This window comes from Crocodylus siamensis, chromosome 9 (genome assembly GCF_052110815.1).
Source record: "Crocodylus siamensis isolate JL-2025a chromosome 9, ASM5211081v1, whole genome shotgun sequence".
Taxonomy (NCBI): Eukaryota; Metazoa; Chordata; order Crocodylia; family Crocodylidae; genus Crocodylus; species Crocodylus siamensis.
The window spans coordinates 54362137-54385392 of NC_143403.1; the positions used below are offsets into that span (position 1 = coordinate 54362137).

At 46.4% G+C, this 23256-nt stretch overlaps 1 protein-coding gene across 1 annotated transcript in view; it reads left to right on the forward strand.

Moving 5' to 3' along the window:
* SRRM4 (serine/arginine repetitive matrix 4) overlaps positions 1-22255 on the forward strand; it is a 131868-nt gene extending 109613 nt beyond the window's left edge. Inside the window, exons 7-13 of the mRNA XM_090063172.1 lie at positions 1483-1581; positions 2740-2902; positions 14756-15093; positions 16710-16931; positions 17302-17412; positions 20909-21058; positions 21965-22255. Coding sequence (XP_089919298.1) covers positions 1483-1581; positions 2740-2902; positions 14756-15093; positions 16710-16931; positions 17302-17412; positions 20909-21058; positions 21965-22253 — 1372 coding nt within the window. The 3' untranslated portion in view covers positions 22254-22255. The remainder of the gene's footprint in view (positions 1-1482; positions 1582-2739; positions 2903-14755; positions 15094-16709; positions 16932-17301; positions 17413-20908; positions 21059-21964) is intronic.
* Positions 22256-23256: the final 1001 nt, after the last annotated feature.

Below are 23256 nucleotides of genomic sequence, written 5' to 3' on the forward strand. Positions count from 1 at the left end.
GTTGTAGGCAAGATAGAAAAAGACTGTGCTGCACTGAATTGTCTAAAACTATTCCACCCATGCAGTTGGTCCAGTAAAAGACATCACGCTCAGAAATCCTTGCCACAAACTATCACAAGACTCATGTTAAAATGGCAACATTATTTCCTATGTGATCTGAACCTGTTGAAATGCCCAGTATTAGCAGATAATAATAACAAGAGGGTGGAAAAAGGACCAGACCAAACAGCCAGCCCAGTGGAGTGTGAGCAAATGCTTATTGAGTAGTTACACTCCAAGCCCCAACTTCTGGACAAGAATGCAAGCATTGTAAATAAAATAATGCAAAAGGGTCAGATGACATGGCCATGAAATCAAGCCGTTCCCCATCCATCCAGAAAACATAGCCCTAGCAGTTAACCAGTCACTGCCTCCAACAACTGGTAGGCTGCCCCCTTCCAGCTTCGAAGTCAGGCTGAACAGTTGGATCGTCTTTACACCGAACAGCCAACATTGTCACAAAATATAGACACTGACCAGCCACACGAGGGAAAGGATTCTGAAGCAGGAATCTGCCACCAAAACTCACCTGTCACCCACACTCAAACGCTCAGTCTTTAGGAATTGGCAACAAGCACATCGCAACTGATTGTAGCTGCCACAGAAGAGGAGTGGAAAAGGCAGCAAGGCACTGGGCTGGGTCCCAGTGCACACATCCCCCATGCCTGCTATGATGTTTTGGTATTTTAAAAATGGGAGCAGAGTAGGAGTGAGCACGTGACTTACAGGAAGTCCGATATAAAGACACCTGCCTCTTAACCAGGTTCTGTCTGGCTGAGCACTCTTAAACTAGGGGAGCTGTTTTTTGGGGGTCTCTACAGAGACCAGGGAAGGATCACCTAGATGGAAAGACATGCTCTCCCCTTCCCAGCAGGAGAATGTGAGAGGGTGTCTCTGCCTCCAAAGGCTCTGTATTACATTGAGTCTTTTTTGTTCATCTTCTGTTTAATAATAAACTGGCCTAGTGGGAAGGAGCTTAAAATTCAGCTCGAGCATTTGTTCTTTGTTTGGCCAGTCCATGCTTGTGAATATGCTCAGGAATAGACAAGCCCCAGGCTACAGGTCATCTGCAGACAGGTGGCAAAATGTGATCTTTAGCCTGCCTAACAAGTGCATTTTCATATAGGTTAACACTAGGCAAGATTGTTATCCTCTGCTCTGGACCCCTGAATGACCCAGGCTCTGGAGCTCTACCCTCTGATTCCTGCAGCCAGATGTGAACGATGGCAGAGCTCTGAGAAAGGCAGCGGGGTCCTGTTTGTAGGCTCCCAAGTGATACAGGACCTTTCACATCTCTTGGTAGCCACCCCAAAAGTTAACGCCCTCTCTATTAAAAAACCCTGGTATTGCTTTTACAGCTTGGACTCTGCTGACTTTGCCTCCAGCCGCTATCTGTCCTGGTGCCATTGCTAGATTAACAGGTCTTTCTTTCTGCTTCACAAGCTGTCGTAGCCGGCCGCGAAAATCCCATCGACACCGCCATCGCCACTGCCACTCCCGGTCAGAGAGCTCAGGTTCCCGCTCCTCTAGCTGCCAAAGCAGGTAAGGGGCTCTTCGCTGAGTTCACTTTTCTTTCAGTTTCACTCCACAGCTGCCTTAGGGACAAAGCAACAGTTGTGTTAGCAATCACAGTGTTACCCACAGCCAATCAATGTAGTCTCCCTATAAAAGAGGCTGAGCCAAAACTGAAGGTCATTGCATCTGCTGGTGTCATGGCTATCAGAGCTTGGCCTTTGAGCTCAGGTCGTTGAAGCTTATGCTTTTCATACCTAATGCCAGTGATCCTCCCCATGCAGGTACAGCCTAATATCAACCCAGTGTCCCAGGCTGGCGGTCACCTCTTCACATCATCAGCAGCAAGGCTCATGTATGACCTAAATCCCACATATCTGTTAACATAGGTGTCCACACAGAGGTGAATGCTGTGTCTAGTTGACATGTCTGCCCATGGCACCTGGTGAGCCATTTTTGTTGTAAGTCTGGCAAAGGGCCAGAACACCAGGTACTAATACACGCCAGGATTGCTGGTTTGACCCTTTTCTTGCTCAGGCTCCCATTTCTCTTAAACACTCAGCTTTCAAAGAGCCTTGTTGTTTGGCTGCTTTTAAGGAGCTTTTGTTCAGGAGCAGTAACTGATCCCTGTAAGGGGAAGCAGCGTGATGATAAAGCAAAGGGGTTTGTGCCAAAGGTGAGTTGTGTCTGAGGTACGTGGTCTTGGGGATCACAAATCCCTTCCTGAGTTGAGACCAAGCCACAGTCAGTTGCAGATTGTATATCCTCCCCTAAAGCTCAGGGATACTTGAATAGAGGGTTAGTATCCAGGTCATTACAGGGTCAAGCAGGTTTGGATCCTGAACCCAAACATGGGAGGTCTTGCATCATGGCCTAGAGATAACCCAATTTCAGACTATTAAGAGAAGTAAAACACCATTCCTGAATAGGGAGTCAGCATCTACCTTTTGTCTCAACCTCCAGTAGTCAGCTGTCCCTCAAGCTAGCTATCACTTGGGGTGAAATCCCTTTTGCGTGTAGTGGGTCAGCACCAAGTCTTTATGGGTTCAGATGGGCTCCAGGCCTTGTGCTGGCTGCAATGAGGTAACCTTCATCTACACCAGGAGGTGTCACTTAGGCCACTCTGAGCATTTCTGTTAGACAAATAAAGAGTAAGAATAGTTTGATGTTCCATTTGTCTTTTTGCAGGCACAGAGACAGATCTCGGGAGGAAAGGCATAAAGCTAGACGAAGACGCTCCCGGCACCATTCAAAGAACACTGAAAAACGAAGCATCTCTGCTGAGGTTCAGGCCAGCTATTCCTCCAGCCAAACCCTTCAGATCTACAGCTTCCTCTCAGCTAAGGAAGTAGTAAGTATTACCCATTTTGCTTCCCTGACCAGACTAGCCACAGGAACTTGGGCAAAAAAATCAGATATGAAATTTTTATAACTCAATTACAGTTATGTTAGACAAAGTTGGTTTAAAACTGTATTATTTATTAATGATGCTGTTCTGTGATGTATTAAAAGTCATTCCTTCCCTCAGCACTTTCACACTGGGGGTGGGGTAGGACAGGGGAAAAAATCTCCTACGGCTTTAGCCTATGAATAATGAATTGGGGACATTAAACAAAAAAGTGGCCTCCAGCAATGGTATTTTACAGGGAAATATTTGTGATGCAGTCTTTGCTCAGCTGGATGTGAACTTAATTCACTGGTCTTCATATCCACCAGTTTAGGGCTTCAGGAGAGAAAGGGAATCAAACATATATAAAAGAAACATTTACTTTTAATGAGTTGGTGATTATTGGCAGAGGATGTTTGTTGAGTCTTGGGATTCCTTTAAGATCATCATTCCTCTTTACTGACAAACCTGAGGGCCAAATTTGGAACATGTAGGCAGCTCCAGTGGTGCTAATGGGAGCTGTGTGTGCATCCAAGGGTAAAATCAAGCCCAAGGCCTAGGGATATCTTTCCATATACATAGATGATGAGGAGAGATGCTATAATAAGTTGTCCCCATCAAGGGAGAGAGAGGAAGAAATTATATGAATGAAGGCCTGCTGTTCCACAGCACTGTACCTTGTGCAGTCACTCATGCCTGTGCAGAGTGCATACAGAGAGGCTACCACATCAGAGCAGGAGTATCTTCTATTCCCTTTGCATAAGTATAAATTATTAGCCAAAGGGCAAAGCAGGGAAAAATCTGTGTGTACAATATTAGAGATGGTACAAATCAAAACACTACAACTCCCACCCCCTAGAACTGATGTGTAATAGGGGTCTGATTCTCTCACTTAGAGTAGTTGTATAGCAGGATTAACATGACTGAATTCACTAGTTATATCAACATAAAACCAAAGTCAGTAAGAGGATAATTTGTGTGTGTGCATGCTCCCTTATACTCCAGTATACACACACATCATCCAGAGATATGGGTATATACGCGCACCTACATATATAACACATATAAAAGATATACACCTGTGCATATGCATATATAGAAACAGATGTTGTGTATGTGTATGTGGAACAAGAAATACACTATGGCATGGTAAGCTATGATTTTTTTATGGGCATGAGCTTGAATGACTGCATTACTCAGGACTAGTGAAGCCAAGGATAAGTTAACAGCACATTCTAAATAAGGGCCAGTAAAACTTTGGGTACCAGAAGCAGTAATAGCCGCATTAGTGCAGAGCTCCATATGGGCTAATGTACCCTGATTATTTGCAGGGCTAACTAGCCCCAGCAGACCCCCATGCTAGTGTGGCCATACTACTCTCATTCCCTTAGTTAGCATGTGTCCTAACAGCACTGCACTGTGTAGTGCAAGCCATATCCACCATATATGAGTGGGTACCCTACTTCCTATTCACCTCTCCCTGAAGTCAGGCTCCCTGAATGTCCTGAGGAAAACATCCCACTGGAAACTCCCCCAAACAAGATGAAAATGGAACTCAGAATTGTAGAAACCATTAAAATGGCCTGAATTGGAGTGTTCGACTCTGCATTGGCTGTGCTCAGACCTAGATGACCATGTATGGTGCAAGGCAAAGAATCCAGGCCATAGCACTTATCAACAAAGCTGCAGGTGAGGAGTCAGAAATAATAGCCTCTGGGACATGGGAATAGCTTTAGGTTAATAATGTGAGCAAATATATTGACAGTAAAAAATGTATTAATGCACTCACTGTGCAATTTATCATTGTCTTTCGTCTCCCAAAAGAAATACACACTCAAGCCATAATTCAGGAAATCACTTAGTCATTTATAGTTAAGCACGTACTTAACTGCCATCCTGAATAGCGACACTTGCCTGTACCATGACCTTAAACGTCCTGGGCAAAAAACTAATAGTGGAGAGACATAGGTAAAATTTAATCTCATGCATTGGAGACACGTATCATGACCAGCCATAGCTATTTTGTGGCTTCATTCTGCCTTTTGTAGGTTCTATGCTCAGTCTTTATTTAAGGTTGGGTGAATTGTTCCATGCAAAAAATGTTGGCAGCAATTTGTTTTTTTAATTAAATGAAAATGTTCATGAAAAGTGCCTGCACTTTTCAGAAAAAAACTCCAAAACACTAATACCTGAAAACAAAACAGGGTTTGGCCAAAATCCACGTTTTGCTTCAGAAAGCTTTGATTCAGTGATTCATGATGACAATGATAATTGGGTTGTCCATGTCCTGTTTCTTGTTTGTGGGCTGAATTTCCTCCCCACACCGCATCTCCTGCAGTCAGGGATTCCCCTGATGGACCCTCAGAGGCAGGGCCGGATTAGTGCATAGGCAAACTAGGCACATGCCCAGGGTCCTAAGTGGAGAAGAGGCCCAGTTGTGCTTATTTTACATATTGAGTGAAAAAAGTAGGGGCCCATGAGTTTGTTTGCCTAGAGCCTACTAAAGGGTTAATTCAGCCCTGCTCGGAGGTGACCAAGAAGGGAGATCCTGGGATATCACAGAAGATGTAGCCCAAACAAAGGGACTGGTGGACAGAGAGAATGCAGGGCATGGCAATGCAAAGCACAGCTCCCAGCCCGCCCTGTGGGGGACACTTCCCAATCACAGGATTTGGTTTCCAGCCAATGAGTTGGACTTTTTTTGTTCAACAATGGAAATTTTCTATTTGCAAACCTTGATGATTTGTTTTTTATTTACGGTGATGTTTCCCATGGGGGTAGAGAGGCATTTTTTTAACCAGCCCTATCAATAGCTTGTAAGAAAAAAGCATTGCATTACCCAGGGCATCTCTGTCTCTCTCTCATGCTTACATGTGTGTGCATATGGCAGGACAAATAATAATTTCACACTGCTTATCTTTCTGGTAACCAGTGTCCTGACCTCTTTCGCATTTAATCTTTGCTGAACAATTAATGACATGCAGCCACAATAGGAACCTATTCAGAGCTGTCCCTCGGTGCACAGAGAACTGTGGGTAATATGCAGCATTTATTTTTAAACATAATATTAACTGGCTCCCTAACTTGCTGTAGATGCTTTGCTCCACACTGCTACAGCTATATTACATGCTGCTGTGCTTTCAAGACATTGTAGTCAAGCAGACCAATAAAAGCACCTACAGGGTAGAAATCTAATTGCCTTTGTTGTATCTGATGTAGCGGACCACAGGCTGCATGAACTCTCCTTGCTAGCTCCGTTCCTTTCACTGGCAGATCCACAGCTAAAACTAACATAGTTTGGGGCCAAATTATCAGTGAGACTATGGGGAAGGCTTAAGGGACAACTATTCCAAGAAGCAGTAATTATTCCAGTGCTAATGTACCTACAAAAAGATGGAGGCAGGAAAAGGGAAGTCAGGCTGCAGAGTTACTCAGCATGCGCTGGGAAGGGGATAGAAGCCTTGCAAGAAACATAAGTTTGGTCTCTATGACACTTCATGTTTTCCAGCCTGTTCACTTTAAATTGTCGAGCTTTTTCACTTACCAGCCCCATGACCCCAACACACATAGTTAAAACTCAAGAATAAAAGAAGTAAAGCAATGGTGGGGATATTTGCATATATATAGATATAGATATAGATATGCAAAACCCTCTTTTAATTTCAGTGAGTCTACAAGACCCCAGTCTGTTGCCTGATTCAGCATCGTGTTCGGGCTAAAAGAAGGATGGAAAGATCTGACTAACCTGGACAGAGGAATGTGGGTCTGAGTGGGGAGCATCAGCTGTAGGCATGTGTCAGGGGGACAGATACTAGGCCAGTTCTCTCTCCCAGGCTGTCCTGGTGCATCTTGAACCTGCTGTGCAGCACCTCTGGCTGTTTTTGTTCACTGTTTCCACAGAGCGCTGGCTGTCAGTCGTGCAGGCTGGAGTGATTTTTTTGCAAGGCAGACAAACATCCACTTAGAAACAGGCTGAAACCTGCCACTGCAATTGATTGGTGACCAAGTCTGTACTGGAGAGGAAACAGCCAGTGCAGCAAAACACTTTTCCTCGCTGTAACTTTATTGTGACAGGCAATAGACTCAGCCTAGCTTGCATTGTACCAGGGGTTCAATCCCCTACTCTCTGTGCAGGTAAGAGTCCCATTAAAGTCGAGGAGGATCAATTCACTGAATTTTGCTTGAGTCAGGAATCCATAATTGGGCACTGTGGGGTTATATTTCCAACCACTGGTATCTTTGTTCAAAATTAGTTATTTAAATATAGGGTGACCATATGGGACAATGAAATCTGGGACACTGCTCCCATCCCCTTCTGCTCTCAAGTCAGCAGCACTGCTGCAGGCAGAGGTGGACCAGGGTGTCATGGTGCAGCTCTGGTATTAATATTCAGGCTGGGCTGCTACGGGTGTCAATGGCCTGTTAATGACCTATTGTTCTTTGCTTCACAGGTGTTAACAATCATCTTCTTTTTAATGGCCATTCCACTAATCAAGCTAACCTATTTTAGGACAATGTTGCTGTCTGCTAGGGCTTCCTATTTCACAGCTTCTGCTGCTCTACCTTCCCACTCTGTGCCCCACACCCAGGACACTCATTTTAATTTTCACCAGCCAGCCAGGACTAGCCTTCAAAATCTGGGACTGTCCTGGCCAAATCATGATGTGTGGTCACCCTACTTACACAGGATTTAAACAGAAAGGGTCATATCCTCAGTTACAGTTAATCAGCAGGCTTCCAGTGAGGCCAGTGGAATGAGGCTGGTTTACCCCAGCAAAGAGCCTGGACCTAAACTCCCCCCATTAGTAGAAAATACCCCTAAAACCTAACACATGCTCTCACTGTCCCAAGTGGTGTCTAACAGCAGGTGCTGCATCTGACTTTAGAAGCCCATCAGCAAAATGCTCTTGCTCTTTAACCTGCTGCTACAATGATGAAGATGACTCGGTGGGATCATTGACACATGTTCCTCATTCTTTGCATTATTAGAATGCAAAAAAAAGAGATTAGGCACCACCAGAAAAATTAACATTTCTTGGCAATAGATTGTAAAGAAAAATATCCAAGGAAAAAAATGTTCCATCTCTAAGCCAGACCATGCAGAGCTACCCGCAGCAAAATCTCAGCCCCTGGATGGCTGAGAAAATTTATGGTCATATCTCTCTATGGAGCCATTTGAAGCACAGTAAATGGACTTGTTCAGTTTAATTGGAATACTCTTAGTGATTGTATTTTTGTAACCTATTAGGCTGTGCTTCCTCTTGATCTACAAATTCAGTCGAAATTAAATTCTGAAGTATAAGCAAGGGCCTCATTTTTTCGCCCTTCATTTTGATTAAATAATGATTTGAAACAAAAAAACCCAATAAATAAGTATGTTAGGCTCCCCTGAGGGCAGCTGTAGATCTCCCCAGTGAAAGCCAATAGAAGCAAAGTTCACTGTGAGTATTTAATTACTTATTAGAGCAAAGAAAAAAACCTAAATGGTTCACACAGAGCAAATTTGGACCATAAAAGACCAGACACTTTTAAGATACCCAAGGAAAAAAACCTGTTAGGATCCAATTGTACTGTGTATGGTATTTTCAGATATGGGTCTTGGTTTATCATTTGCATGGCTGTGGCTTCCTCACATGCAGCTAAATGAAACAAGAGAATAAGTTGTGTTCATCAGTGATTTATTTCACCACGATGCCTAGGGGTGTTCACCATTATATACCGTGTGTAAGTCCTGTTTGGAAGGCTCAAGTAGTTCATACACTGGTGCTTGGACTAAGGATGAGCTTTACCCTAGTTGTCCAAGAAATCATGGAAGGCTTTGCAGATACCTATATAATTCTGGTTATTGTTAAGGCTTGGGCGGGGGGTAGACAGAGGTACCTAGACAGCCTGACCACCTACCATTATGCCTGGCTGTGTTCTTCAGCCCTCAGATGGAAGGTATGCAGCACAGGTGTTTCCTGTTACCCTAGGGCTGCTAGCATAGAGGCTAAGTAATGGAAGGGATGCTTGGGTTGAATATAGAACTACTATTTCCAAGCACCTAAGAAGAGTCATCAGCAGCTCTAGGAGAAAAGAAAGCCTCAGAAAAAAACTGAGGCAAACTTTCGGGTATAGTTGAAACTTAATGAAGACCTTGGGGGTTTGACCCAACAAGAACAAGGTGCCAGGGGTAAGATTTTGGGTCATCTCTCTAGAAAGTTATTAGGCCCTTAAGCAAGGCAGTCGCAGGTACTGGAAAAAAAGGACACTGATCCCCAGTCACTGATTTCTGTTAGATTGGACTGAAATTTTTAAAAAGTCTAGTTTAAAAATGGTGAGGAAGGAATAAAATTTGCAAGAGGAGAAAGAGAATATTGGCCCCATTTAGCAAAACCCATAAGCATGTGCTTCACTTTAAGTCCACTTGACTTTGATGGAAATGAACCAGGAGTTTGATCTTTCTATTTGCTGAGAACAGCAGCGACTAATAGGCAGATTTTAGCAAAAGCTAAACAAAAGCTGGTACTTCTTATAGGTGCCTTTAAAGGGCTGGTTCAGAAATACTGGAATAGGAAAAGGAAAATGTAGTATGTTTTCTATCACCTACAAGGAATTGAAACTGGAAGGTAGATCCAGATGCAAACTACAAACCATTCTCACTGTGTCATAAACTCATAGAAAATCAGGGTTAGGAGGGACCTCAGGGGGTCATCTAGTCCAACCCCCTGCTCAAAGCAGGACCCCCCAACTAGATCATCCCAGCCAAGGCTTTGTCTAGCCGGGTCTTAAAAACTTCCAAGGATGGAGACTCCACAACCTCTCTGGGTAACTTGCTCCAGTTTTTTTACTACCCTCCTAGTAAGAAAGATCTTCCTAATATCTAACCTAAGCTCCCCTTGCTGCAACTTGAGCCCATTGCTCCTTGTTCTGTCATCTACCACCACTGAGAACAGTCCAGCTCCATCCTCTTTGGAACCTCCCTTCAGGTAGTTGCAGGCTGTTATCCCCTCTCATCTTCTCTTCTGCAGACTCAATGGGTGCCTATACACATGCAGAGAGGCTGCTCTGATGCACTGTGATTACAATGCGTTGGTGCAGATTCGATTAGTTCAGTCTGCTGGAGCATGGTAATTACCACACTTCAGCAGACTCCAGCATCACATGTATCGGCATCCCCATGTTGAAAAATGGTGGCAGGATGCTTTAACTAAAGCTCATGTGACTCATTTGACAAGTTTTAGTTAAAGTGCCCTTGCTTCCATTTTTCAGTGCAGGGGCGCTGATACACATGATGCTCCAGGCGCTTTAATTAGAGCAGCTCTTGGAGCCGCTCTAATTAAAGCACCCCTCCTCCCCACCTCCCGGAGCATGTCTATAAACACCCAATAAGCTCACTTCCCTCAGCCTCTCCTCAGAAGTCACATGCCCCAGCCCCTGAACCATTTTCATTGCCCTCTACTGGATTCTCTCCAATTTGTCCACATCCTTTCTGTAGTGGAGGCCCCAAAACTGGATACAGTACTCTAGATGTGGCCTCACCAGTGCTGAATAGACAGGAATGCAACACTCCTACTAATGCAGCCCAGCATGCTGTTACCTTTCTTCATGACGAGGGCACACTGTTAATTCATATTCAGCTTATTGTCCACTGTAATCCCCAGGTCCTTTTCTGCAGAACTGCTGCCCAGCCACTCAGCCCCCAGCCTGTACTGATACATGGGATTGTGCCGTCCTAAGTGCAAGACTTTGCATTTGTTCTTATTGAACCTCATGACATTTCTTTTGGTCCAATCCTCCAATTTGTCGAGGTCTCTCTGAATCCTAACCCTACCCTCCAGTATCTACTACTCCCCCCAGCTTGGCGTCATCTGCAAACTTGCTGAGGGTGCACCCATCCCATCTTTCAGGTCATTGATGAAAATATTGAAAAAATGTGAGGGAACTGGATAGCCTTCTCCTTTCATTCTGTTCATGTCCAGTCTAAACAGAAAAATCTGCCTGCACATCAGAGTATAGGAACAGATCTCAAGAAGGCAGAAGCTAACTGTGGTTTTACATGCAATATACACCCACTCTTCAAGGGCTTTTGAGCAAGGGCAGGGCTCTTCAACTGAATCCAAGTTACAAGCTGTAATCCAATTACAAGTTGATGCCAATATGACAGAAGAGGGGTGTCCAATTCCCTCACACTCTTCTGAAACTTTCTGTTCCTCATAGGGTGTCTTCCATTTTCCAGCCAGCTCTAGATAAAACATATAAGCTGGTCTAATAAAAGACATCACCCTAAATCTCATGTCTTTTTCTGGGGCTACCTGTGCCCCAATGAGTGGGGCCCAAAATAAAGGGACAGCACAGTTGGATTTTGTCCTCATCTCTGCCACCAGTGTGCCATGTGATCTTACACCACGCACTTCTCCCTTGTTATGCCTTAATAATCCCCACTGCTAAATGGGGCAGCGTGTAAAGTACTTTGAGATCCTGATTCAAGGCCCTGTTGGACGGCAGAGCAATCACAGCATCACTACACAGTGTTCACCAAGGCATGGCTCTCCACAGCCTGCTCCTCATCCAAAAGCTTTTCCCTCTGAGGAACTCCAGTTCTGCTTTCACAGTCATTGACTGTAGCCCGCTGGTGGGATGCTGCTTGTCCAAAGAGCGCTGCTGAATCAGACCTCATGCTCCATTTAGCAACCCTTGGATTAGGGCATGGGAGCAGCCAGCAGTGAGGTGAAAGACGTGGTGCGAGCGAGTAGGCATGCTGGGGAGGCACCATCTGACTGGATGCAAAAAGTGTAATGCAAGCAGTGACAATTAGAGCAGGGTTGGGCAATTATTTTGGGTGGAGAGCCACTTAGGGAGTTTTGGCAAACCATCAAGGGCCACATGACAGGCAGCCAGGGGCAGATAAATATTAATTTTCTAAATTTCTAGGGGCCCTGTGGGCTGGATAAAATGGCCGCATTTTGCCCACCCCTGACTTAGAGGAACCAAGATTGGTTCTGACCCTGATGAGGGGCCGAGGCAACACACCTCCATTCCAGAGGACCTGCAACCAAGGTTACAAGCAAATAGGCTAAGCATATTTAGGGTTACCATATTTCCAGTTCTAAAAAAGAAGACATGTCATGCTAGGGGGAGGAGGTATATGATTGGAGGGGGCAGTGATATCCTGATGCCCTGCCCCTGCCCATCCCATTGCCCCTCACTCCCAAGCCACAGCCCTTCCCCCCCTGCTGTTGCCTCTTACTCTCAACCCAATGTACCCGGCTCCCCTGGGTCATGCTGGTGCCCCTCACTCCCAACCTGCAGCCCCCTGATGCTGCCAGTGCCCCACACTCCTGTCCCCCAGTTTCCCTCACTCCCAAGCCACAGCCCCCAGAGCCCTGCCGGTGCCCCCTGTTCCCTCCAGGCAGCTCTCTGCTGCCCCGAAGGGCCCCCTCACCCGTCTTCCCCCGCTGGAGGGGCAGGCGCCTCCCCACACGTCTTCTGCTCTGCTGCAGCCCCAGTGCCTGGACAACTTCCCCCAGTGCTGGCAGGCACACCCCCCCCCCCCCCCCACAAACACACACCCATCCCCTCCGCTCACACACACCCCCAACAGTCCCCAAACCCTGGCCCTCCAATGCCATGCCCCACAGACTTACCTGAATGCAGGTACCAGAGCTGCTCCCACCCCCCTGCCTGGCTGCATGCCAGTCACATGTATGTGCACCCTGCCTCTAGTCGCCCTCCCCTCATGCCCTCCAGCTCCAGGCAGGTCCTTGCTAGGCAAGCTGGGAAAAACTTCAAAGCTGAGCTGACCAAAATCTCAGATATTTGATCACATTTTAAAAAAACTGCCCGGACAGAGCTGGGAGAACCCAAAAAGAAGACATGTCTGGGAAACCCCGGACTTAGGGTAACCCTAAGAAAATTGTGACATGTCTCTGTGAGGGGGACTGTAAATAACACCCCTCTCTTTCATACCCGTCCTGCACAGGAGCCTGCACAGATTGTCCCCCATGAAGTCTGACTCCCCTCTGTACAGAGCAAAGATGCATTCTGCTTTATGTATCAGGTAGAGGGAGGCTGTGTACCTCTGGTGAGCCAGATCCTTAGGTGGTATAAATCACTGTAGCACAAGGACAGCAATGACTTACACTAGTGGAGGTTCTGACCCTGGAGCTTTATAGAAAAGCAATATATTTCCACAGGCCCGGATCCTACAGCCGCGCTGTAATCAGTGTGGCTAGTGACAGAAGGACCACTTGTCTGAGGGAGGCTTGCAGGGCCACTCCCAAGTTATTTATTAAATCAAGATACTCCAGCCCACTCAACAACCCTGCCAAAAAGCAAAACTCGCTGCAGTCAAAGTGCTCTGATAAGCAGTAGCATATTTATTACCTTGGACTTCAACTCCCATCAAATTGACTGCTGCTTTGGAGGATAAGCAAGCTTCTACTGAAGTCACCGGCAAGTCTTCCACTGAATTTGGTGGGACTTGGGTCACGCTTGCGACTGGCATCTGTAGACCTGGGCTCTGGCACTACACATGGGGACCCTATGTTCACGCAGAGTCCTGTTAGCTTCAGCGAAGCTGCACGTAGGATACGGAGCCCTATGAAACCGAACAAAAATAAGGCCTTTACAGAAAGTGCCCAGGCGGCAGGATCAGAGCTTTGCTTTGCCCCTACCATTCTCTAGCATGCAATAGGGAAAAAAATATTTTTTTTTCTTCCCCATTCTTTTTAACTTTCCCTCTATTTTATTTTATTTTTTAACTTCAGTGTGTCTGTGGGCCAGCATGAAATCAAAGGGGATTGAGTCAAAACAGTGATTTTTCGTCCCGAGTAATCAGCCAGAAGGAATTGACTAGACAACTTGATTAAAAACAATTAACAGATAAACAAAACAAAAAAGAATTCTTGAAATTTAAATGGAAAAGAGTCAAGCGAGCGATTGACGATGAGGATTTGAAGAGAGGGTTTATGTTTTTTCTTGTAATTTGAGACTCTAATGATGGACTTATGTTGCCCGCTCTTCCCTTTTTCTTACACCTTACCTACTAAAGGAGGAATTCTTGATTGGTAAGTGGATACTATCCGCAAGACACTAGGGAATTTATTAGAGGTCACTCAAGAGCATTAGCTGTACCTTCTACAGGGGGAAAAAAAGCACACAAAGAAATATCTGTATATCTTTTATTTCCAGAGGGATTTTTCTTTTTCTTATTTTTTTCTTTTTTTCCTTTTTTTTAGTTTCAAAGTGCTAAACTTGTTTGTTTGCCAGTTTTTACTTTGTACATAAACCTCTTTTTTTTCTTTTTCTTTTTTGGTTTGGTAACATTTGTTCAGTCTCCTTATTAAGGAAACTAAAAAAGAAAGTCAGAATCATTTAGGCTTTTGTTCCACTTTTATTTTATTTCCAAGGAGTATGTAGGTTTTTTTGTACGTATAGTCCTGTTTCTTTTTTTTCCCCTCTTTTAGATTAAATAAGGGTTATTTTCTCTGTTTTCTCTTTCTTATTTTTTATTTACTCCTTTGTTTCCCGATATTTTTTAAAATCTTTTGTTCAACATGACTCGCATGCTAATACTCTTTGCATGATGTCTAAATCTTCCAGTTATCATATCAGGGGGCAAAGAAGTTTCTTCTTACTGTGGTTTTCTTTCAGGGATATGTGCTTTTGTTTTCTTCTCCTCTTTCTTCTTTTCTTGCTTTGTTTCTTTCTTTCTTTTTGTTACAGTGCATCATGACGGTAAAATTTCTTGGTTTATTTAAAAAAAAAAAAGTCAGACAGAATAAAACCACCATTGAAAAAAGTTCAAACAATGCCAAATGGCTTTTTTGCTTTCAGATCTCTCAGTCAGGGTCTTCTGCTGACCTCTTTACCAAAACAGACAGCCCGCTTGGCAACCTAGCCAGTCAGAATGGAGGGTCCCATGAATATGACTCAGGAAACGATACTTCTTCTCCTCCCTCCACTCAAACAAGCTCATCCAGGTCAAAGGACATCCAGGAGAAAAGAAATGTAGCGCACGATGGCTTTGGCCACTCCTTCTCCTCTGGGAAGCCTAAACTGGCCAACAGTGATAACAGCTCTGATTCAGGAAATTCCTTCACCAGTTGCTTTTCCCAAGTCAAGGGAACAGCTTTGGAAAATCTCTCTCCAGATGCCCAGGGACAGGATCAAAGGTCAGTGATCACCAACCATTGCAACCTCCATTCCTGGAATGGCTTAGTGTCCCCTGCTCATTTATCTGTTGCAATGGGAACTTACCCCCATTCTGTAAGTCAGACCAGTGGTCTAGCAGGCGCGGTGTTCCAACACAAGCGTTTCCTTAGGTTTCTGAGGAAGGTGCAAGACAATTCGCAGCTCACCTGAGCAATGGCACGGGGTCTGTGCAGAATTCCTCTCTCAGCCCCATGGTAATAGCTTATCCTTTGGAGCACAAGAGCTGGCCATTCTTATCATAGCCCGTTAATTCTTCTCTTTGTTCATGGCCTTCCCATGTAGCAAGACCCCTCAGAACAGATTCTGCCTGGATCCAAATACAGGCAGGAATCAAAGCCCTAGACCCAAACCCTGTGATTTTTGTCAGTCTGTATCTAGATGTCACCTGAACTCATCTACATTTGGCTTGGTGTGACCTTGTAGCAAAAGTGCTGGGAAGGTCACTGGCACATTTGGGTAAACTTTCAAAGGATGGATGGATGGGTGGATTCAACACTCCTCTGTCTCATTAAATTCATTGTCAGGAACCAGAACCATTGGCATTTAAATTAAAGCTTTACAATCAGCTTGCTCCTCCAGAGTGATTCACTAGGCTGAATCCTGAGTGTTCCTGCACAGCTCCTGCACATTTACTACACAAAGAATTGCTGCATTCCCTCTGGGTAAGAGCAAAGCAGTGCAGGGAAAGCTTTGGATATTATTCTGTACCCAGTGATGGCTCTCTGCACTGGAACACAGATGAGAGCAGTAGGATCATGCTCAGATCAGCCTCACGTAGCCAAATTGCTAAGGGAAAGTGGATGCCAACCCACAGCATCTGCTGCCCATTTGCATACACTTGCCCAACTACACGTGGGGGCTGAAGACTCTTCCCCCTGGGTCGACATGTATGTTTCCTTGAGCACAGAACTGAACCATTGTTGACAAAGCTTAATGTTGCAGTGTCTTATGGCTGCACTGGCTGGGTCAGAGAAGGGCAATGCACCTCTCTTGCCAGCACCACTGACTGTCATGTTTGCATTAAAAAGCAGCAGGTGGGTCAGTGCAGGGTCAGTTTGGTTGAGTGCTTCCCTGCTGTAAATGTGCATGGCTGCATATATAGCACTATGTGCCATTTCCTATGAAGCACAAGTTTTGTGGAAAGGATAAGTGCAGCAACAGCTTAGATGTGTGCTCTCTCCTCTGCAAATGAGGACTAGCATAATTAAAGTCAAGGGTGTTTTACCAGCATACACCCAGGATAATTGAGAACAGGAGAGACGGGACCTGACTTCTCATCTTCAAGGCAAAATCCTGCCCTCAGGTACATGGGTAAAACTCCCCTTGACTTTGGTAGGACTCAAACCATTTAACTGAATGCATAATTTAGTCTTTAGGGTTAAACACAGTTTTCCTGTACCATTGCCAGCGGTGGGGTAGCTCCTTTGAAACCTGACCCTTCATTTTGACAGACGCTGAAACCAGGGAGGAGACTGGAATGACTTGGGCCCAGTTAGCTGAAATCAGTGCCTTAGGACTGCATAGCAATGATCACTGCTTTGTAACACCTTCAATGGGTGGGGACATCTCTTTTCAGAGGATGCCTGTCCCCCTGTCTCGGCTGCTCAGAAGAAAAGAAGCAGAGCCCCCTCCCTTCCCCAGCCCACAGCTCCCCTCTGAGACTGTGCTCTCGCAGTGGGTCCTACACCAGCACGGGAAGGTCCTCCCAAGGGTCCAGCCGCTCCACCCAGTCCCGCTCACTGCATCACAAGGCGACACCCAGGTACTCCCGAAGCAGATCCTGCTCCTCAGGGAAAAGGTGAGGTCAAGTCAAATGGCTGTCTCTGTTATTGCTGGCAATTCTCAGGTGTTACAGTGGTGGCCAGGCCCAGGCATGGACCACAGAATACAGCCTGGCTTATGCTGCAAGGGCACACAGATAGTTTTGGGAATGCCAACACACTTGCTTCTGACTGGATGGAAAGGCACTAGCAGAGCCCCAAGCTTGGGGAGAAATGCATGGCTTGATTACTTTCAGGATGCCCAGCCTTCCTCAGGTCTGGGCTGAGATCATGAAGCTCATTTTCATTTGGGACCGTATTTCCTTTTCAGCTCTGATTCTGAAAAGGAGCCTTGCACATCCTCACTTGGAGTTTGATAACCCTTCTCTGGTTTACACCTACTTCCAGGTCCTATTCACGTTCCCCAAGCTACTCATCCAAGTCCTGCAGAAGAAGTCCTGGAAGCAGGAACTCAAGGCCACGTCGAAGTCCCAGTTACTCCCACTACAGCCCTAGCAGGTACTGCTGGCTCCTGGGGTATAATACTCTATTCTGTGAGCATCTCATGCTTTTATGCTGCTTCAGTTCACAGCTGTAATTACAGCACAAGTGCATCCATTTACAACACATCCCTCAGCCCAGTAGCTGAGCACTGAATGCAAACTTGGAGTGAGGGAGGTATGTACATGAGGCCTGCACTTTGTCTCCCTCCCTGCTTGTGACAGAGCACCCCAAGCGCAGCCAGTTCCTTCCACTGATGCCACCCGACACTGATCGCTGACAGGAGAGACCAGAGCAGAGCTAGGCAATCCACCTGGAAGGCAGCCAGACAAAGCTGCCTCCTGCAGCATGGGTTTTCTGCAACCTGCACTTGCTAACCTGGATTGACCTGCCTCAGTTCATGAGGTTTGGACCCCATTAAGCAGCTGTTGTGGGGCATGATGGAGAAAGAGGGTTTGAAGGTCCAGCCACTTGAAATGTGTCTTGAATATGGGTAGCTAGTGCACCCTGATGGGTGTGCTGTCTTTCCTCTGGACACTTTAAGAGGCAGCCTGCTAATCTACTCCATCTATGTCACATGGTAATTAGTAGTTTTAGAGCTATACCACAGGTGAGCAGTGGAAACCAGAAAGAAAAGGGAAAAGTGCTCTCTACAGTGCCTGTCTGGTCGGCCCTGACAGGAGCAGTGGAATCAGAGAGGGGCTGAATGGAGGGTTGCCTACAGGCCTGGATGGCACCAGTGTTAGACTTGGATGGATTTAGCCTCTGTGCCATGAAAATCTTTGATTTAGCCTAGGCAAAGTGATTGTACCAACCTGCAAGCTAAATCCTGTGGAAGGCTTGAGCCATTGTCAGAGAGAGGTTTTCCTGAAGCGAGAAAAGAGACATTTCCCATATGTGGAGCAAAAGATACCCACTGTTGGGACCACTGGAGTTCTTGAAATGTTTCTCTGTGGGGAGGGCAGTCTGGCCTGGTGAAGTGGTCTATTTATATAACAAACGGGCGGCAGTAGAGAAGGTCCTATTCACGTGCAGAAATCTTTGTTCTCCTCACCAAGTACCACAAAGCCCCCACTTATGCCCTTAGTCCCTTTATTAACCCACGTGGGGTTGGTCTGACTCAAACATAGGAAAAAACAAGGACTCTCATTGAGAATGTGATGTGTTACATATTGCTTTCAGCTGGAAAAAAAAAAGATCTTTTTTTGCCAATATATGGTAGCAGCTTTCCTGGCCAGAATAACCTAGCAGAGAGGCACACAGCCACTTGGCATCGGTTAGCTGGATTTGTGTTCCAGAAACAGAAGAGCAGGAGGCAGTCTGGGATCGCCTGCATGGGAGATAAAGATGATGGCCCAGATTCAGTGTTGGGGTCAGTGTATGGCTGCAGAGAGGAAGCTGATACAGTACATAAATTGTGCACAAGCTATGGTGGAAGGCAGGTAACCAAAGCACGGCACAGTTGTAGAGCAGTGCGAGTGGTAGAAGGCTAGTGCAGAGTTCCAGCAGATCCCCGGTTCACAACCACTGTACCGTCTTTGTCATCCTGGGTTGTTCTTGCATGATGCAGAGATGTTAGGGGAAAAAATTCCTTCCCTTCATTATATGTGGAGCTCACACCCAAAGAGTCTTCCATCAGTTTCAGGCAGGATAATCTTTGGTTTTTAGACTGAGTAAAAGATAAGGCAAAAAAGAACAGGAGCCAGCTCTGCCTGAAAGAGAGCACTGTGTGCACCTCATCTGAGCACAAAATAGCAGCTGCATCTGCAGCAGGGATCCCACCCTCTTCTCACCATTTCAAGGTTTAGTACTCAAAAAACAAGGCCTAGCAGGCAACAAGCATAAACGTCCCAGAGCTAATGCAAATATGCAATAATCGGGCAGTTCTTCCTTCGGGGCTGTGACAGTGCACAGGGCAGTAGTCATAGTGGGGCTCCCTCTGGCAGCTGGGAGAAGAGTGGCAGTGTCTGCTATTTTTGCACCCTGCTACACTGCCACCCGGGGTTGTTGCCCCAGTTTCCCCTCCTTAGTTATCCAGGTGTTTCAAATCAGGTAGTTAGCTACTTAAAGTCTTCTCAGTAAGGACATGTGATAACTTGGAGTCCTCAGGGCTAGAGACCCTTCTGTCTCCCTAGACTAGGGGCAGGCAATTATTTTGGGCAGAGGGCCACTTCTGAGTCTTGGCAAGCCATCAAGGGCTGCATGACAGGCGCCCAGGGAAGATCAATATTAATTTTTCTAAATTTTTTAGATAGAATGGCCTGGTGGGTCACATCCAGCCCCTGGGCCACAGTTTGCCCACCTCTGCCCTAGACACAGCACAAAGTCTGCAGCCCAGGGGCTGGGCTAGGGACCCAAACCTGTCCCCTGCTCAGCAAACCCCCTCACAAACACACTTCTTTCACATGACAGTCTGTTATTTCTGAGACTGAGAAAATTGTAGCAAAGAAGCCGAGGTAGAATAAAACTATATTAAATTCTGACCAAAACCAAGGCAGCATTGTTCTGTTTAAATGTATGAGAGCGTTTAACTGCATCGTCCTAATACACTTTCCAAATCCACCTAGAGTGTTTGCTTTGAAAACCTAGCTAAGCACATAATAAACCTAGCAAGCAAATTCCCCTCTCCAAAACACAGTCCAGCCTATTAAATGCATTCAAACCTAGCCAGGACTTTCCAATATCCCCAGCTGTCACTGAGTACCTCATAAACTTTCTCGCATACTTAAAAAGCTATTGTATTCTCCAGGTCCCATACTTGTTGGCAGCATAGGCCCCTTTATGCCACTCCGGCAGTGTGAAGGGGCCTCATTGGAATGAACTCATCATTTTGCAAAGTGCTTTGAGTGTGAAGGGCACTATGCGAAACCAAATTGACTCCATTCCCTACAGACACCATCAGGGCAGTACAGAGGAAGGGCCTCTGTTGAAGCATAGAGAGACCCTCTGAAACAAAAATCCAGCCATCCCCAGTGAGGGATCCAGCCCTCATTCTGGATATCTGAGGCCTGCAGAACAGATGTGCCACACAGAAATAGCCCACACCTGTTACAACTTTGCAGACCTCACATTTCTACAGGCAGACTGGTTAAATCTGCCCCTCCAGCATTGTGGGCGCTGTTCCTCTGTGTTGCAATGCAGTGCAGGGTTTGGCAGGTGCGGTGACTAAGGCCTCTCTTTGTACCGTTTACAACAGCCTACGGTTTGTTGCTGCGGAGGCGGTCACCTGGAAACTGGGGTAGTCCACATGGAAAAAGTGTTGAAAACCCACTCCGCAGTCAGTTTGTGAGGAGCTGCGTAGCAGGCTAGTTCAGTCAGTGTCTGTACATGACTAGTCTGTTTGAAGGCGAGTAGTAGAACTGTCCTTTTACCACAGGGGTGGATCCTGCTTTGCTTTGGGCCCTGTTTCAAGCCCCACTGCTGAGTTGCTATACATCTCTGCCTGGCACATGCAATCTAAACCCCATGTGCACAAAACCAGACAGTGACAGCTCCAAAACTGGTTGTTCCTTAGGGATCGCGAGAGAGAGCACAAGTACGGCTCCAGTGAGAAGGAGTCCCACAGAGAGCGTGACCGACGGCGGCAGCGGCGACGGTCCTACTCACCCCTGAGGAAACGCAGGAGAGACTCTCCCAGCCACCTTGAAGCTCGGCGGATCACAAGGTAAGAGGAGAGCAAGACCTCTTGGTCTCTGGGAGACAGGCATGTGCAGCAACCCTGGGCTCACCTCTGACTTGCTTGGTCAAGGCCTGTGGGTAGCTGTGGTAGGGATCTGCTTTAAACCCATCTTGCAAGGACGGGCCTCCCTCCATGCACCACACTACAGTCCAGGAGAGCTAGTGTCTCCATGACACAGAGCCGTTCCACTGCCTTGACGGTTCAGTTCCCTGCTCTAACGATACATTTTTCCTCAGAGAACTCTGACTTTTTAAAACTGAATCCTTTTTTGAGAACCAATCTGATTGGCTGGGAAAGGAAATTAAGAGGGGTGGAAGCAAGACTGAAGGAGACCCCAGAGGAGCCAATAGCTCGCTGCTTCAGGTGATCACTTATGACTTGGGAGAGCTGGTCAGATGTATGATCTGGACACAGAACTCTAAGATCAGATGCATGGTTTGGGCAGAAGGCTATCCTAGGATGGAGCAATGTCTCTCTTTCACCTGGAGATGATCTACTTTGTATAAATAATCAAATGCAGAGATGCAAACCCAGGTCTCCCTCAAGCCAGGTGAGTTCCCAAACCACTGGGCTATGGCCAGGCTCTGAGCCTCTCTCGCTCAAAGAATGCTTAATACAAGGTGAAACAGCTCTAGCAGGAGAGACTGAGAGAGACCCATCCCAGAATGGCCTGGGGTGAAGGCATTCCCTTGAGCTGGGAGGCAGAAGTTCAGATCCCTGATTTCTCTCTTGTGCTTTGCAAAGCACTTCAGAACTTTTTGGTTTTGTCCCATGGAGGTTGGAAATAGGTTTGAAAGCTCAGCAATGTTTTCAGGGTAGGAAACCTCTCCCCCTAACTTTCCACCATTGTCACCAGTAACAGAGGCTGCTCTTCTCCCTTTGTGCCCACAGCGCCCGGAAACGCCCCATCCCATACTACAGGCCCAGTCCTTCCTCCTCCAGCAGTGTCAGCAGCTATTCCTCATGGTACAGCAGCTTTAGCCGCTCTCCCAGCCGGAGTCGGAGCTACTCCAGCTACAGGAGCAGTCGGAGCCGGAGCCGGAGCCGAAGCCGGAGCCGGAGCTGGAGCAGCAGCAGTGACAGCGGCAGGAGCCGAAGCCGGAGTTCATGCCCAAGAAGCAGCCGCAGCAGAAGCAAGAGCTATGGCTCAATAGGCAGCTATGACAGCATGCGACGCTAGGGAGGCCATCACTGCCACATGCTCCAGTGTCATCTCTTTAAATTCCTGGTGTTATCCACTCCCCTTCTGCCTCCCAACCATAGGTTATTATTATTGTGTAATATTATGGCAGTGCTTAGGCCTCCTTGGTGCTAGGTGCTGCAGAAACAGAGAGGCAGAGGGTGTCCTTGCTGCCATGTAGTGTACATGGATATATCACCACTCCCCAGAGATGGGGATACAGGACAGGTCAGCATTTTAGGGAGCGTCCATCAACAGTAAACCAGCCCCATCCACTTTGGGCCTGTCTCCATGCAAGCATTTCCCTGCTGCTGATGCATAGGGCAAGTTCAGCTCCTTGTTTTTTCCTGGTGGGGAGAGGGCAAGCAACAGTCTCTTTGTGTCAGGGAAAAAGAAGAGTGAAGATTGAAGAGAGCCTCACAAAGGCTTGTTATGTGCTGGGCCTGATTCCACCCCAGGGAAGTCAATGGCCTAGCTCCCCTTGACTTTAGGATCCCAGCTTGGGCCCTCAAAGTATAGCAGCCCTCTATACAGGGGAAAGCCAGAGGCCTCCAGAGAGTATCACATCTTCCCATTTTGGTTGCTTTCCCTCTTTGCCTGTTTAGATCTAGGACAGAAGTTCCACAAACTTGTTTAATCTAAACCAGTTAAGTCTGATACTACATCCAACCGGGTTTACCATAAACCTGTTTTGGCCATTTTGAAAGCAGTTTATGTGCACTGAACTTCTGTTCTGTTACAGGTTTAAACCAGTTTCTCATCACTTAAGCTGGTTTATGTGCAACTTCTGTCCTTAGTCTTAGGGAGAAAATAGTTATTCTCTAAGGGTCAGCCAGTTCCTGCTATAAATGTAACCTATAAATATAAAGCAAGAAACCCATTCTGACATGAATTGCTTGAGAGAAGAGGCCAATTCCCCTTCTCCAGCCATGCACTGATTGCTGTGTCATGAGCTTATTCCCCGCCCCCAGAAGCCTGACTCAGTTTTGGTGGTGCTGGTGAG